The sequence below is a fragment of the Mobula birostris genome, chromosome 31 (genome assembly GCF_030028105.1).
Source record: "Mobula birostris isolate sMobBir1 chromosome 31, sMobBir1.hap1, whole genome shotgun sequence".
Classification (NCBI taxonomy): Eukaryota; Metazoa; Chordata; class Chondrichthyes; order Myliobatiformes; family Myliobatidae; genus Mobula; species Mobula birostris.
In genome coordinates this window covers 31,102,113-31,115,182 of record NC_092400.1, presented here as the reverse complement: position 1 = coordinate 31,115,182, position 13,070 = coordinate 31,102,113, and the positions used below count along the sequence as shown (strand labels likewise).

The window sequence follows — 13,070 nt, the reverse complement described above, 5'->3', positions numbered from 1 at the left end:
AAAGGCCATCAAGCGACAAATGTGCAGGGAAAAAAAAACAAACTGTGTAAGCAATAGAAGCAAGCAAATAGCAGTTAGAACTGAAGTTCAGGAAAGTGAGTCCACAATCAGGAAGCCAGTCATCACTGCAACCGGTTCAGGCCACAGCGCAGAGGGAGGTAAACACCACAGGGCAGGGAGCTGGATTGCCCTATCCCTTGACTCCAGCCCCGACAGCCTGACCATTTCAATCTAGCCTGGCCCTTAACTCATTCCTTGCTCTTGGGCTTGGGCCATGCTGCTTTGGGCCTGGGCCCACTGCCTCATTCGGCCTGCACCTGATATCCTCCAGAGCAACGGTCGCCTGCCTGACGAATAGGTCCTTGCTCCAGCCTAGAGACATTGATCCTTACTTTGGCATTCTGGGCTGAGATCAGTGGTGAACCTGATTCCTCTCAGGTTCTTTGCAGGTTGTGATGAATATTATCAAAGGCATCGTGAGGGAGGCTATGTCTTAATGATGGTAAATAACTCTCCTGACTGTACCCCTCTACGACTACATTCTCAGGAATGGAATCACTGTTAAAAGGAGTCATTGTAGCATTCTATACAGAGAGATACCATACCAACAGCAGTGTTGGCAACAAAGCCTACCCCTGCCCTCCAGAAGACTCCAGCAGCCATGAATTGCCCCTTAAATACACGAGATTCTGCAGGTGCTGGAATACATGAGTAATATACCTCACAGTGCTGGAGGAACTATGAACAGTCGACGTTTCATCCTGATGAAGGGTCTCGGTCTGAAACATCGACTTCTCATTCCTCTCCATAGACGCTACCTGACTTGCTGCGTTCCTCCAGCATTTTGTGTGCACGTTGTTCCTGAATTGCTGCTTGCCTTTGGGGTGGAGGGACTGCCAGTGATGTCTGGCCGTTGGTTTGGCCATGGTGAGTGGTGCAGCTGCTTAGAGCTGCACTCTGCACGTTCCATCACATCCAGCAGGCGCTGATGAGAGAGGCCATTGGACATGTGGTCCGTCCCCTGCTGTGACGTTGGGCTAATTCTTCAGACCACCAGAACACTGCTGAGCCCTCAAAGGCACCCCACGATTCCATGCCATGGGAGTGCCGGCAGAGGGTACGTCCCCTGAATTCAGGTTCCTGCCATAGCAGCACATTTTAGTGGGACAGACAAGGAATCTGCTAGATACCTCGGTGTTTTTTTTTAAGTTCTGACGATACCTAACTGTGGGTTTTTGGACTGGAGGACCAAGAATATTATAATGAATCAGTGCTGGGTGGCGTAACACAAAACAAAGTACAAGGGGGCTTGGAAATGTGCAATTCAACATTCACTGAACCTCCACCTGCTTCTTTTTAGTCTCCCATGGCAGGCTATACATCGGAGGTTCCCAACCTGGAGTCCACTGACCCCTTACTTAATGGTATTGGTCCAAGGCATAAAGAGGTTGGAGCCCCTACTATAAATGAATTTGGAAATCTAAGGACTCCTTTAACTCTGCTTGTAAGTTTATTTCCGGTTGAATTTAACTTGATGAGTGGAGCTTCAAATGCAGAACTTAATGGGAGGCTCATTTCACTGTCTTTGTTGCACCACATACTTGTCTTCACCACAATCCAGATGTGATCATGAAAGCATGCAGTACGGAGATCCATAGACACACGTCCAAGTTGCTGTGCAGGTTGACAGGGTGGTTCAGAAGGTGTATGCTGTGTTGCCCTTCATTATTTGCAGGATTGAGTTCAAGAACCACTAAGTGATACTGCAGCTCTATAAAACCCTGTTGGGACCACACTCGGGAGCATTGTATTCAGTTCTGGTCGCCTCATTAGTAGTATAGTCATACTTTATTGATCCCGGGGGAAGGAGGTGGAAGCTTTACAGAGCGTGCAGAAGAGATTTGCCACAACGCTGCCTGAGTTAGAGAGCATGTCTTATGAAGAAAGGTTGAGCAAATTAGGGATTTTCTCTGTGGAGCAAAGGAAAATGAGAAGTGACTTTATAGAGGTGTATAAGGTGACAAGGAGTGTAGGTAGAGTGGACAGCTTGTGACTTTTTCCCAAGGCAGAAACGGCTATTATGTGCCATTGTCGTATGACGTGGGTAATCATGCTTTTTGACCGTGATTGATCTTGGCTAATTTTTCTATAGGAGTGGTTTGCCATTCTTCTGGGCAGTGTCTTTACAAGATGGGTGACCCCAGCCATTATCAATACTCTTCAGGGATTGCCTGGTCACATAACCAGGACTTGTGATATGCACCAGCTGCTCATACGTCTATCCACCGCCTGCTCCCGTGGCTTCGCATGACCCTGATCCGGGGGCTAAGCAGGTGCTACACCTTGCCTGAGGGTGACCTGCAGGCTAGCGGAGGAAAGGAGTGCCTTACACCTCCTTTGTCTCCACCCTGACACCCAGACTAATACAAGAAAGTATAATTTTATGGTGTTTGGAGGAAAGTATAGGAAGGATGTCACGTTTCTTACATGGACGGTTGTGGGTGCATGGAACTTGCTGCCTATTATTGTGATATAGGCAGAATCGTTAGAGGCATTTTAGAGACTCTTCCAGATGACTGAAAGAAGATTATAGCTGGGAGATTAATGTCCAAGAATACACATTGTATCGAAAGGACAGGCAAGTAGGCAGAGGGGGTGGCATTGCTCTGTAGGTAAAAAAAATGAAACCAAATCATTAGGAAGAGGTGACATAGGGCCAGAAGGTGTTGAATCATTGTGGATAGAGCTAAGGACCTGCAAAGGAAAAAGACCCTGGAGTTCTATACAGACCCCAAACAGTAAGATGTGGTCTACAAATTACGACAGGAGATGGAAAGTGCATGCCAAAAGGGCAATATTACAATAGTCATGGGGGATTTCAATATTCAGGTAGATTGGGAGAATCAGATTGGTGAGTGCCTACAAGATGGCTTTTTGGAGCCGTCACATGCTCTTCATATGACAAGCCACTCAATCCTGGAGTCATTTTTGTAAACCTTCTTTGAACCCTCTCCAGAGCTGCACACAATTCTCCAGGTGAGGCCTCACCAGTGCTTTATAAAGTCTCAACTTTAGATCCTTTCTTTTACATTCTGGTCCTCTGGAAATGAATGCTAACATCACATTTGCCTGCTGAGTGTCCCCAGCATTTTCTGTTTTTGATTGCATGAAAGCTCTGATCAATTCTGCTTCCACTATGCTTTCAGTTAGTAAATTCTAGATCTGATGAATTCATTGCATATTACAGAAATAAAGAGCATGTGCCCTCTGATTTATTTTCTAAAATCCGTACCCCTTGGTAACCGACCTTTCTCCCACACAACATATAAAGGACATTTCCTTGCTTCAGTAAACCTATTATGTGAAAGCAGCCTGCAATTTAATGGTGGAAAATCATAGCTTGCGTGCCTATCTTCTTCTGCCGTCTGCCCTGCGCTGACAGTATAGCATTAACTCTGGACAGAATTCCTTTGATGTGTGGCCACTGTGCTATATCAACAAACAGAACACATTTTTTTCTAACAGCATGGATCCAACTAACAGCAGTCCCAGTCAATTTATGTTTTATAATATTGGTTAAGGGAAGAATGCTATTCTTCAGTCCGGCCAATCTCTCTACTTTCCTTCAATACATTGCCCGCAGATTTTAATAGTCACGTATATTGAGCTCCCAGAGAAAGTAGTTGAGGCAGGTACAATAGCAACATTTGTACATGAATTAGAAAGGAGAGTTACAGGCCAAATTTGGGCAAATGGAACCACCTTAGGTGGGCACCCTGGTCATCATCATAGCTTGTCACACCGGACAGCCAGCCACTCTAGTGTTGTTTGGTTGACGTTGAGCAGGTCAACGTCGGCTAAATCAGGTGAGAGTGGGCAGTTGTGCAGAACGTGTTCGATGTTCTACACCCTTTCGCCACACTCACAGAATTCGCTGGTCTTTAAACCCCACTTCACCATATTGTCTCCCATCCTACAAACTCCCGCTCTCGCTCTGTTGAGAGTGCACCACTTCCGTCTGTCAATCCGTGCCCCGTCTGGCAACATTTCTGTGGGGTCTTGCACTGTATTGTTTGGTGGGGTTCTGGCTTCTGTTTGTTGCCGGAGGTCAATCCTGTGTGTTTGGGGGGATGTTCCGTGCGGTAGTTCCTGCACTGTAGCAAAGCATTTCCTCGATTTTAGGCCGTTGGAAACTGGCACATGATGGTGTAGTGGGTGCCGTGGATCCGAGTTCTGTTTACCTTTTTCAATTTTTGTTGTAGTGTGTCTTCCGATCTCTGGGGGAGCAATGCCTGCAAGTCCGTAAATGATGTTAGTGCAGTGGTCCCCAACCACCGGGCCGCGGACCGGTGCCGGGCTGCAAAGCATGCGCTACCGGGCCGCGATGAAACGATATGATTTGGTGATATGACTCAGCTGCACCCTTCCTCATTCCCTGTCACATCCACTGTTGAGCTTGAATGCACGCGAGGTCATGACCCACGCGTCATCCATGTCAGCACGGGAAGAAGATCAACCCCTTGAGCTTGCAAATGACAACAGGCTGAAAAGTATATTTGACATAACATCTCTGCCGGCATTCTGGATCAAAGTCAAGGCTAAATATCCTGAGACAGCCACGAAAGCACTGAAAACGTTGCTTCCATTTCCAACATATCTCTGCAATGAATGCAACAAAAACTAAATTGCGGAATAGACTGGACATAAGGAACCCCCTTCGAGTATCGCTGTCTCCCATCACCCCTCGATGTTGCAGGGTAACAAGCCCAGGGCTCCCACTGATTCAGCAATATTGGTGTGTTGCAATGATTTTATAAATTCGTACGGGGAAAATATGTGCTGTATGTTTAATATCCAAATGTTGCTATTGACTTATAAGTGACCTATATAACCATATAACAATTACAGCATGGAAACAGCCATCTCGACCCTTCTAGTCCGTGCCGAACGCTACTCTCACCTAGTCCCACCGACCTGCACTCAGCCCATAACCCTCCATTCCTTTCCTGTCCATATACCCATCTAATTTTTCTTTAAATGATAATATTGAACCTGCCTCTACCACTTCTACAGGAAGTTCATTCAACACTTATTTCAAGCTCCCCTGATATTTGACTTATCACTGTATTCATGCGAGGAAAATATACGCTGTGTGTTTAATATTAAATTCGTTAGATAAACCCTTTTAGAAACGAGGTTGAGAAATTGAGTGTATTAGCCACTTATCACCTATATTCCGGTCGTGATTAACACCCCCTCCGAACAGAATCGCCAAAAACGATTTGTGAAGAAAATTGGCACGTTCACACATGTGCACTGGTGCCCGCGCAAGGCTTCATGGTCATTGTAGTCTTTCTCGGGATAAACAACGTATTTGACTGCTACTCTTGTCCGTTGGCAACCCTACCCCCCCACCCCGGTCGCCGGTCTACAAGAATATTGTCAATATTAAACCAGTCCGCAGTGCAAAAAAGGTTGGGGACCCCTGTGTTAGTGGGTGTGGGGCGCAGTGTGCCCGTGATTATTCGGCAGGCTTCGTTAAGCAACTAGTCTATTTTCTTCGCATGGGCTGATCTGCCCCACACAGGTGCACCGCATTCTGCATGTGCATAGCAGAGTGCTAGGCACCCTGGTCAGCATGGATGAGTTGGGCTGAATGGACTGTCTCCAATGCAGTATTACTTGATGACCTGTACGAGTTTAAAACCCCTGTACAGTATCCAAAATGGTAGACCTGTTATTGAGGGGAACGGCCACAGGGTACTCGGTACTGACGGCCAATCCCCTTTCTCCCTCCTGACGGTCACCCAGTTGCCTGTGTCCTGCACCTTGGGGTGCATCTACCTCTCTGTACAGTGTGTCCTGTCTATCAACCCATGCCCCCCCCCCGCCTCCCAAAAGATATGGAGTTCATCCAGTTCCAGCTCTGACTCCTTCACACGGTCTGTTAGAAGCTGCAGCTGGATGCACTTCTTGAAGGCGTGGTGGTCAGGGGCACTGGAGGTCTCCCTGTCTTCCCACGTCCCACAGGAGGAACATTCGGTGATCATGTCTGGCACCCCCGCTGCTCTAAACGTGCAACAGGAAAGAATAAACATCGACAGAAATATCTACCTACTGCCTTCGCCTCTCCTTGCTGAAGCCTCAATGAGCCAAAAGTCTCAACTCCCCACTCTAACACTGGCCCATTCATACAATGGCTGCTCTGCTTAAACCTGACCTCTTTTTATTAGACTCGCCATGTGCCTAATTGTGTGCAATCCAATGTCTCCTTGGGACCGTGGTGCACAAAATATGCCGGCAACCCCCACTTGCTTCTTCTAAATTCTCTCTTCCGCAATGTAATTCCATGTCCCCTCAGGAACTGTGGCACACAAAACACTTGAGTATATTTAATGATTGGAACATATCTGACGAAGTGTTCTCACGTTATGTCTGCTCTGCCACACCCTTATCCACAGAAGCTGACTCATTACCCCATCTCAGAATTGACGGTTACATTATTGTCTTTTCTTGACCTGTGCCAGGGATAGAATTCTCAGTGATTATCGTCCTATCCCTACTCTCCTTATAACTCAAACCCTCCAATCCCATTATTTCCATTCTCTTGTGGATTTCAGAGCATATATGAAAGCCTAGCCCAAAATGTGTGTTCCCAATACTCTGGCTATGGCCTTCAGTAGGTTATTTGGACTGCTCTGCGAAGGCTGGCATTAATTGCGCTTACCTCTTTCCTACACAAGGCATTTTTTGACTTTTCTTTCCAAGACACCAACAATTTTTCTTTCCTTTGGCTGCTTTTAATCCAGGAAGCTCAGCGTGATTAAAATGTTGTGCTTTTGTTCTTCCCCTTCCTCAGCCCAGCTGTCTGCTCCGTGTGTGTCTGTCTGTTACTCCTTTGAAAATGTTCTTTTAAAAATGTCACAAAGCATCACACAGGAACCTAAATTAATTCAATCTGCCTACTGTTCCCTCCCAGCCATTTTGCTGAAATTGTACACTGTTCTTGAACTTCAAAAGTGCACTTTAAACTTTCTCCACAACTTCTCACTGAAATATTGTTGGGGCATATTCTGGAGTTATGGAATATAGCAAATACTACTTTCAACAGCAACCAGTCTTCAGATCTGAATATGGATTGTAGGTTGAATTTGAAATGCAGCTCAGGACAATGGTCTTCCTGGAGCTGCAGACTGGGGACAATTGCAAACCTGGAAACATCCCATTGACCTGAGATGTCTGCATATGCATGAATGCAGCTCAGAGACAGCAGTGATTAATATTCATTTTGGGTGTCTGGAGATCTTGGTGTTTTAAAATGATATGTAACTCAAAGGAAGCATTATGAATGCATTGTGACTATAGAAATTTCCTAGCTGTTAGCTTTGATCTATAGCATTTAAAACTGCGTTGTAATGTTGGATCATGGATCCTCACTCCAAAGTGACTCCAAATACTGTCAGCTTGTGTGTACTGAATAAAGACTTTTATAACACCAGCTGTGTCTCTCTGGTGGCTTTTGTTGACAGTCACAACAATAGTACTCCCATGAGTTTTCAGGTAAGCTGTTAGCTCACTGTTGTGTCTGCACAGGACTGAAGGAGCCTCAGATCTGCAGTGCAACATTATGAAAAAGTCACGTGGACCTTTTGGGCTCTTTCCTAGTGAGCTTGTGTTGGGCACGTGGCCAAGTGGTTAAGGCGTTCATCTAGTGATCTCAAGATTGCTAGTTCAAGCCTGAGCTGTGGCAGCGTGTTTGTGCCCTTGAGCAAGGCACTTAATCACACATTGCTCTAGTTTGTGCGCGGAGTGGCGCCCCACACAGACTTCCAATCTGTGCCTTGTAAGGCATGAAAATAGCCGACGCAGGCCCCTCGTGGTCTGAGCCGATGTTCCCTCCCCTTCCTCCTTGTGAGCTTAGGCAGAGGGATGATGTCAGAAACCGGAGGCGATAGGCAGTAGAACCCCAGTTGAACACAGCTTCATTCAACACTGACAATTCCCATTGAACTTGCTGGCTGTTGATAAACAGAGGCTAATCCAGGCGATTTGTGTTTTCTTTCCCAGCCTGACAGGAGGCCTTTCATTCAACAATAGGACAGCACAGTTAGCATATTGCAGTGCCAGTAACCCGGGTTCAATTCCGCACTGTCTATAAGGAATTACATTCTTTCTGTGTCCTCAGGGGGTTCCACTGGACACTCCTATTTCCTCCCACCTTCCAAAGATTTACGGGTTAATTGGTCACATGGGTGGAATTGGGTTTAAGATGGTGCTGGTGCAACACAGCGATGACTTACCGGCAGCAAACAAAACTGCTAGCTACTTTATTAGTCACACTTCTTCTCAGATGTGATCACGGCAGTCAGTAGCCTATAACATCCTTTTCAGAGTTGAGCTTTTGAACGGTCTTTATGACCTGGCATTTTTCGCAGTCTGGGCTGAAGTCTCGAAGGTGCAGGAGGGTTTGCAATGTTGTGTGCGAGGGACGAATCGAGGCAGCAGGGTCTGGGCCCGAGACTGTGGAGCAAGACAATATTTGGCCAATGTTGGAGCGGACTTGGAGCCGACTTGAAGCAGCAGAACCAAGGCGAGGCAAAGCTGAGGCAGGGCCTGGGCCTGAGAGCATGGAACAAGCCGATGTTTGACCAATTTAAGCATCAGGCCAAATCAGGAAGGTCATGTATGGGATGATTGAAGCAGCAGGTCCCAGGCCCAAGACCCTATCGAAGCAGCAGGTCCCAGGCCCTGAGAGCCTATCGAAGCAGCAGGTCCCAGGCCCGAGAGCCTATCGAAGCAGCAGGTCCCATGCCTGAGAGCCCGTCGAAGTGGCAGTGCCGGGTCTATGAGTGAGGAATGAGGTGATATTTGGGCGATTTAAGCGCTGGGCCAGATTGTAAAGGTCAGGGTGTGAGGTGCAAACATGGAGAAAATCTCTGGTTCAAGAAGGCAGAAATCTGACAAGGTCCTAATTTCTTGAGCTGGTCGAGCGGAGAGATCACTTCCAGATGAGGAATCAAATTCTGTAAAACAAGTGTAATTTTTTTTTTTGTTTTTGAAGTTTGCAGGAAGTGAATTCCATGATCAATAAAAGGCTAAAGGATGCCATCTTCACCGACCAATGGAGCGAGCTCTTTATGGACACTCTCAGTCGCTTTGGTTACGTGTTGGTAAGTTTGAAAATCCATTCAAATTGTTACCTTAATGCCAATGACTGTTGTTAGTAATAACACTCACTCTACAACCCCCCTTTCACCATTCCCTAGTCCCTCTTCCCTGTCTCACCTTATCTCCTTGCCTGCCCATCACCTCCCTCTGGTGCTTGTACCCCTTTTCTTTCTTCCATGGCCTGCTGTCCTCTCCTATTAGATTCCCCCTTCTCCAGCCCTGTATCTCTTTCACCAATCAACTTCCCAGCTCTTTACTTCACCCCTCCATCCCCCTCCTGGTTTCATGCATCACCTTTTGTCTCTCCCTGCCTTCTAGCTCTGGCTCATCTTTTTTTCTCCAGTCCTGATGAAGGGTCTCGGCCCAAGACGTCGGCTGTACTCGTTTCCATAGATGCTGCCTGGCCTGCTGAGTTCCTCCAGCATTTTGTATGTGTTGCTGGGAGACTTTGATCATTTCCAAATGCAGATGCTGGAAATCCAGAGCAGCAAACACAAAATGCTGGACGAACTCAGCAGATTGGGAGGCACCTCTGGAGAGGTATGAACAGTCGACGTTTTGGGCCGAGCCGTCATGAATGAACAGGCTTCCTGTCAGGCTGGGGAAGGAAACACAGGTCACCCAGATTCCCCTCTGTTTTGCAGCACCCAGCAACTCCCATGGAGAATTGTGGCTGTTTCAGGTCCTGATGAAGGGTCTTGTCCTGAAACAACGACTGTTTATTCCTCTCCTGCTTGACCTGCTGAGTTCTTCCAGCATTTTGTGCGTGTTCATGATTTGACAACCTTTCCCTTTCTCCTCCACTGTTGAGTGTCTCTGTGATAAAGCTAACCAAGAGGCCAATCACTCTGTGTAGGCTTGGAGCTATGAGGGTCAACAACAGAGGCCAGACCTTGCTCTGGATGAGTAACCATGATTTCCATCAGCTGCAGCTAGCCGATGTTTGGAACTGTCAGTTCTGCATGGATAGGGATGAAGGCTTCATCAGTTGGTGACCTGACCTGAGCTGGGGTGGGAACAGTCTTGCGCTCAACGTCAGTAAGACCAAAGACTTCAGCAAGGGTAACACGTGGGAACATACATCAGTCCCTATAGTGGGGTCGGAAGTGGAAAGGGTAAACTATTTCAAGTTCCTGGGTGTCAATGTCTCTGAAGATCTCTCCTGGACCCAATATATCGATGCAGCAACAAAAAAATGCATGACAGCAGCTATTTTTCATTAGGAGTTTGAGAAGATTCGGTATTCTCCAAAAACAGTTGAAAATTTCTACAGGTGTATGGTGGAGAGCATTCTGACTGGCTGCATCACCATCTGGGCTACTGCACAGGATTGAAGTAAGCTGCAGAGAGTTGTGAACTTTGTCAGCTCCGTCATGGGCACCAGCCCCCGTAATATCCAGGACATCTTCAAGGAGCGATGCCTCAAAAAGACAGCATCCATCATTAAGGACCCCCATCGCCCAGGTCATGCCTTGCTGTCATTGCTGCCATCAGGGAGGAGATACAGGAGCCTGAAGGCACACACTCACTGATTCAGGAACAGCTTCTTCCCCTCTGCCATCCGATTTCTGAATGTACATTGAACCTACGTCCTGTGTGATGGGGGTCCTTAATGATGGATTCCGCCTCTTTGAGGCATCACTCCTTGAAGATGCCGTGGAGGCTAGTGCCCGTGATGGAGCTGACTGAGTGTACAACTTCTGCAGCTAATTTTGATCCAGTGGAATGTCCCTCGCACCCCCATACCAGACAGCGATGCAGCCAGTTAGGTGATCACTTACGTGGTCTTTGCAAGGCCCTTTCAATCCACTGGCAGAATGATTGATGGTGAATCAGCACCCTCTCCCCACCAACAACACAACCCGGAGACTCTAACCGGACTCAGTCCGCACTGGTCGGCAGGTCACGTCTTTTGCCTCCCTGTGGTAAACCATGTCTATAGGTCTTTTGGAGTAATTGATAGTGCATCACTCCCCAACTGCATATTTCTGAAACAGACAACTTTGTGTGGAGCTCAGTCACCGTAAGGATGAACAGAGGAAAAGGTTCCAGGATTACTCTCTTAAAAAGAAGTACAACACTCTCACTGGGAGAGGGAGCATTCAGAATGATTTGAGGATTATTCAAACATCAGGAGCTTAGCGCAAATGATGGAAGAACTGGACCACCTGACTTCCCCACCATCTGTTGGCCTAGTCAACCACCTCAGAGCCTACCAAACCAGATTGGAACCAGGTCACCCTGATGGTTTGCTTAAACATTAACATAGTATTTCAGTGCTGTAGACTAAAATATCAAACCTCACCCTAGCACTTTAGTACTTGAATCTCATTTTAAAAAATGTCAATAAAATGTTGTCAGTTTATGTGGTGTGGAAATGGTTGGATTGTCATAAAAACCCAAACTAATGCCTTCAGAGACAGAAACGTATCACTGGCTGTCCGGTATATCTAGGCTCACACCAAGTGGGTGACTTGTTCCTGCTTTTGCAGTGATGGCCAATAACGTTGGCTCTCCAATAGCGGCCACATGTAACGAGTTCATCAATTTATTTTAAATGTAAAAACAGACACCTTGTATAGAATGGTGATATTGCGGGCATGTGAACGAGATAGTGAGCGGATGAAGGACAAATCTCTGAGGATAAGGGAGGGATGAGAAAGCCAGGGAAAGATGGAGAAAGTCTAGTATGTAAACTCTGTCTCATCCAAAATTCTGCTACCAGACTCTGCCTTCAGAACCCTTTTTTCCCCGCTTATCCCAGCCTCTCAATAATTTCCTCCCTTCACATGATTATTTCCAATTTTGCCTTCGACTGCCTCTCAGACCTCCACACTGCTACAAAGAGGCCATGCTCAGGTTGGAGGAGCAACACTTTATATTCCGTCTGGGTAGCCTCCAACCTGATGGTATGAACGTCGATTTCTCGAACCTCTGGTAATTGTCCTGCAGGCCCACCCCCCCTTCACCATTCCCCATTGTTGTTTCCCTCTCACACCTTCTCTTCTTTCCTGCCCATCACCTCCCTCTGGTGCCTCTCCCCCTTCCCTTTCTTCCATGGCCTTGTGTCCTCTCCTTCAGATTCCCCCTTCTCCAGCCCTTTACCTCTTTCACCAATCAACTTCTCAGCTCTTTACTTCATCTCCTCCCCCTCTCCCGGTTTCACCAATCACCTGCCACTGTGTACCTCTTCCTCCCTTCCTCCCCCCCCACCATACCTTCCTACTCTGACTTTTCCCCTTTCTTTCCAGTCCTGAGGAACTGTCTCGGCCCTAAACATTGACTGTTTACTCCTATCCATAGCTGCCGTCTGGCCTGCTGAGTTCCTCTAGCATTTTGTGTGTGTTGTCCTGAATTTTCAAATTCCTTTATAACCAGTACTCTGCCTTCTTGAAAACCACCCCTTTGACTAAATGTTGTTCTCCCTCTTGTCTCTTTGGCTCTACACCTAGTCTTTTGGTCTAACCCACACTGCTCTGAATACTGAAGGCCCGTAGAACATCGCATGGCCGGGTGGAAGATGCTTTTATAAGTGCCAGTCCTGCTCTGTACCAGTAATACTTCCATGTTAAATGAAATGATTAGTGGTGTTTTTGTAATAGAACTTTAACTAATGTTGCTAAGGCCTAAAACTAGCCCTGATTTTCTCCTGGCCCAGGTGACCTCTGAGAGGATGCAGGGGCAACTGCTCTTGGTGTTTGCCAAATACTACCTCCTGCCAAGCCTGCAGGACATCCAGACAGACTGCACCAGGACGGGTCTTGGTGGATACTGGGTAAGCTTCAAAATCACTATGGATAGATGTTTTCTTTGCAGGGAGTGAACTAAAATCATTCAAACAAATGTTGCTGTGGTGACCACTATACCATTACTCCTTGCTGGTGCTTCTGCTCCCTTATTTA

At 46.9% G+C, this 13,070-nt stretch overlaps 1 protein-coding gene across 3 annotated transcripts in view; it reads left to right on the top strand.

Annotated features, from left to right (window-relative positions):
* The window catches only part of inpp5jb (inositol polyphosphate-5-phosphatase Jb), a 108,842-nt gene that overhangs the window by 62,056 nt on the left and 33,716 nt on the right, over window positions 1–13,070 (top strand). For all 3 annotated transcript variants that reach the window (XM_072247630.1, XM_072247628.1, XM_072247629.1), the window contains exons 4-5: window positions 9,062–9,170; window positions 12,827–12,943. In XM_072247630.1, the coding sequence (XP_072103731.1) occupies window positions 9,062–9,170; window positions 12,827–12,943 (226 nt within the window). The remainder of the gene's footprint in view (window positions 1–9,061; window positions 9,171–12,826; window positions 12,944–13,070) is intronic.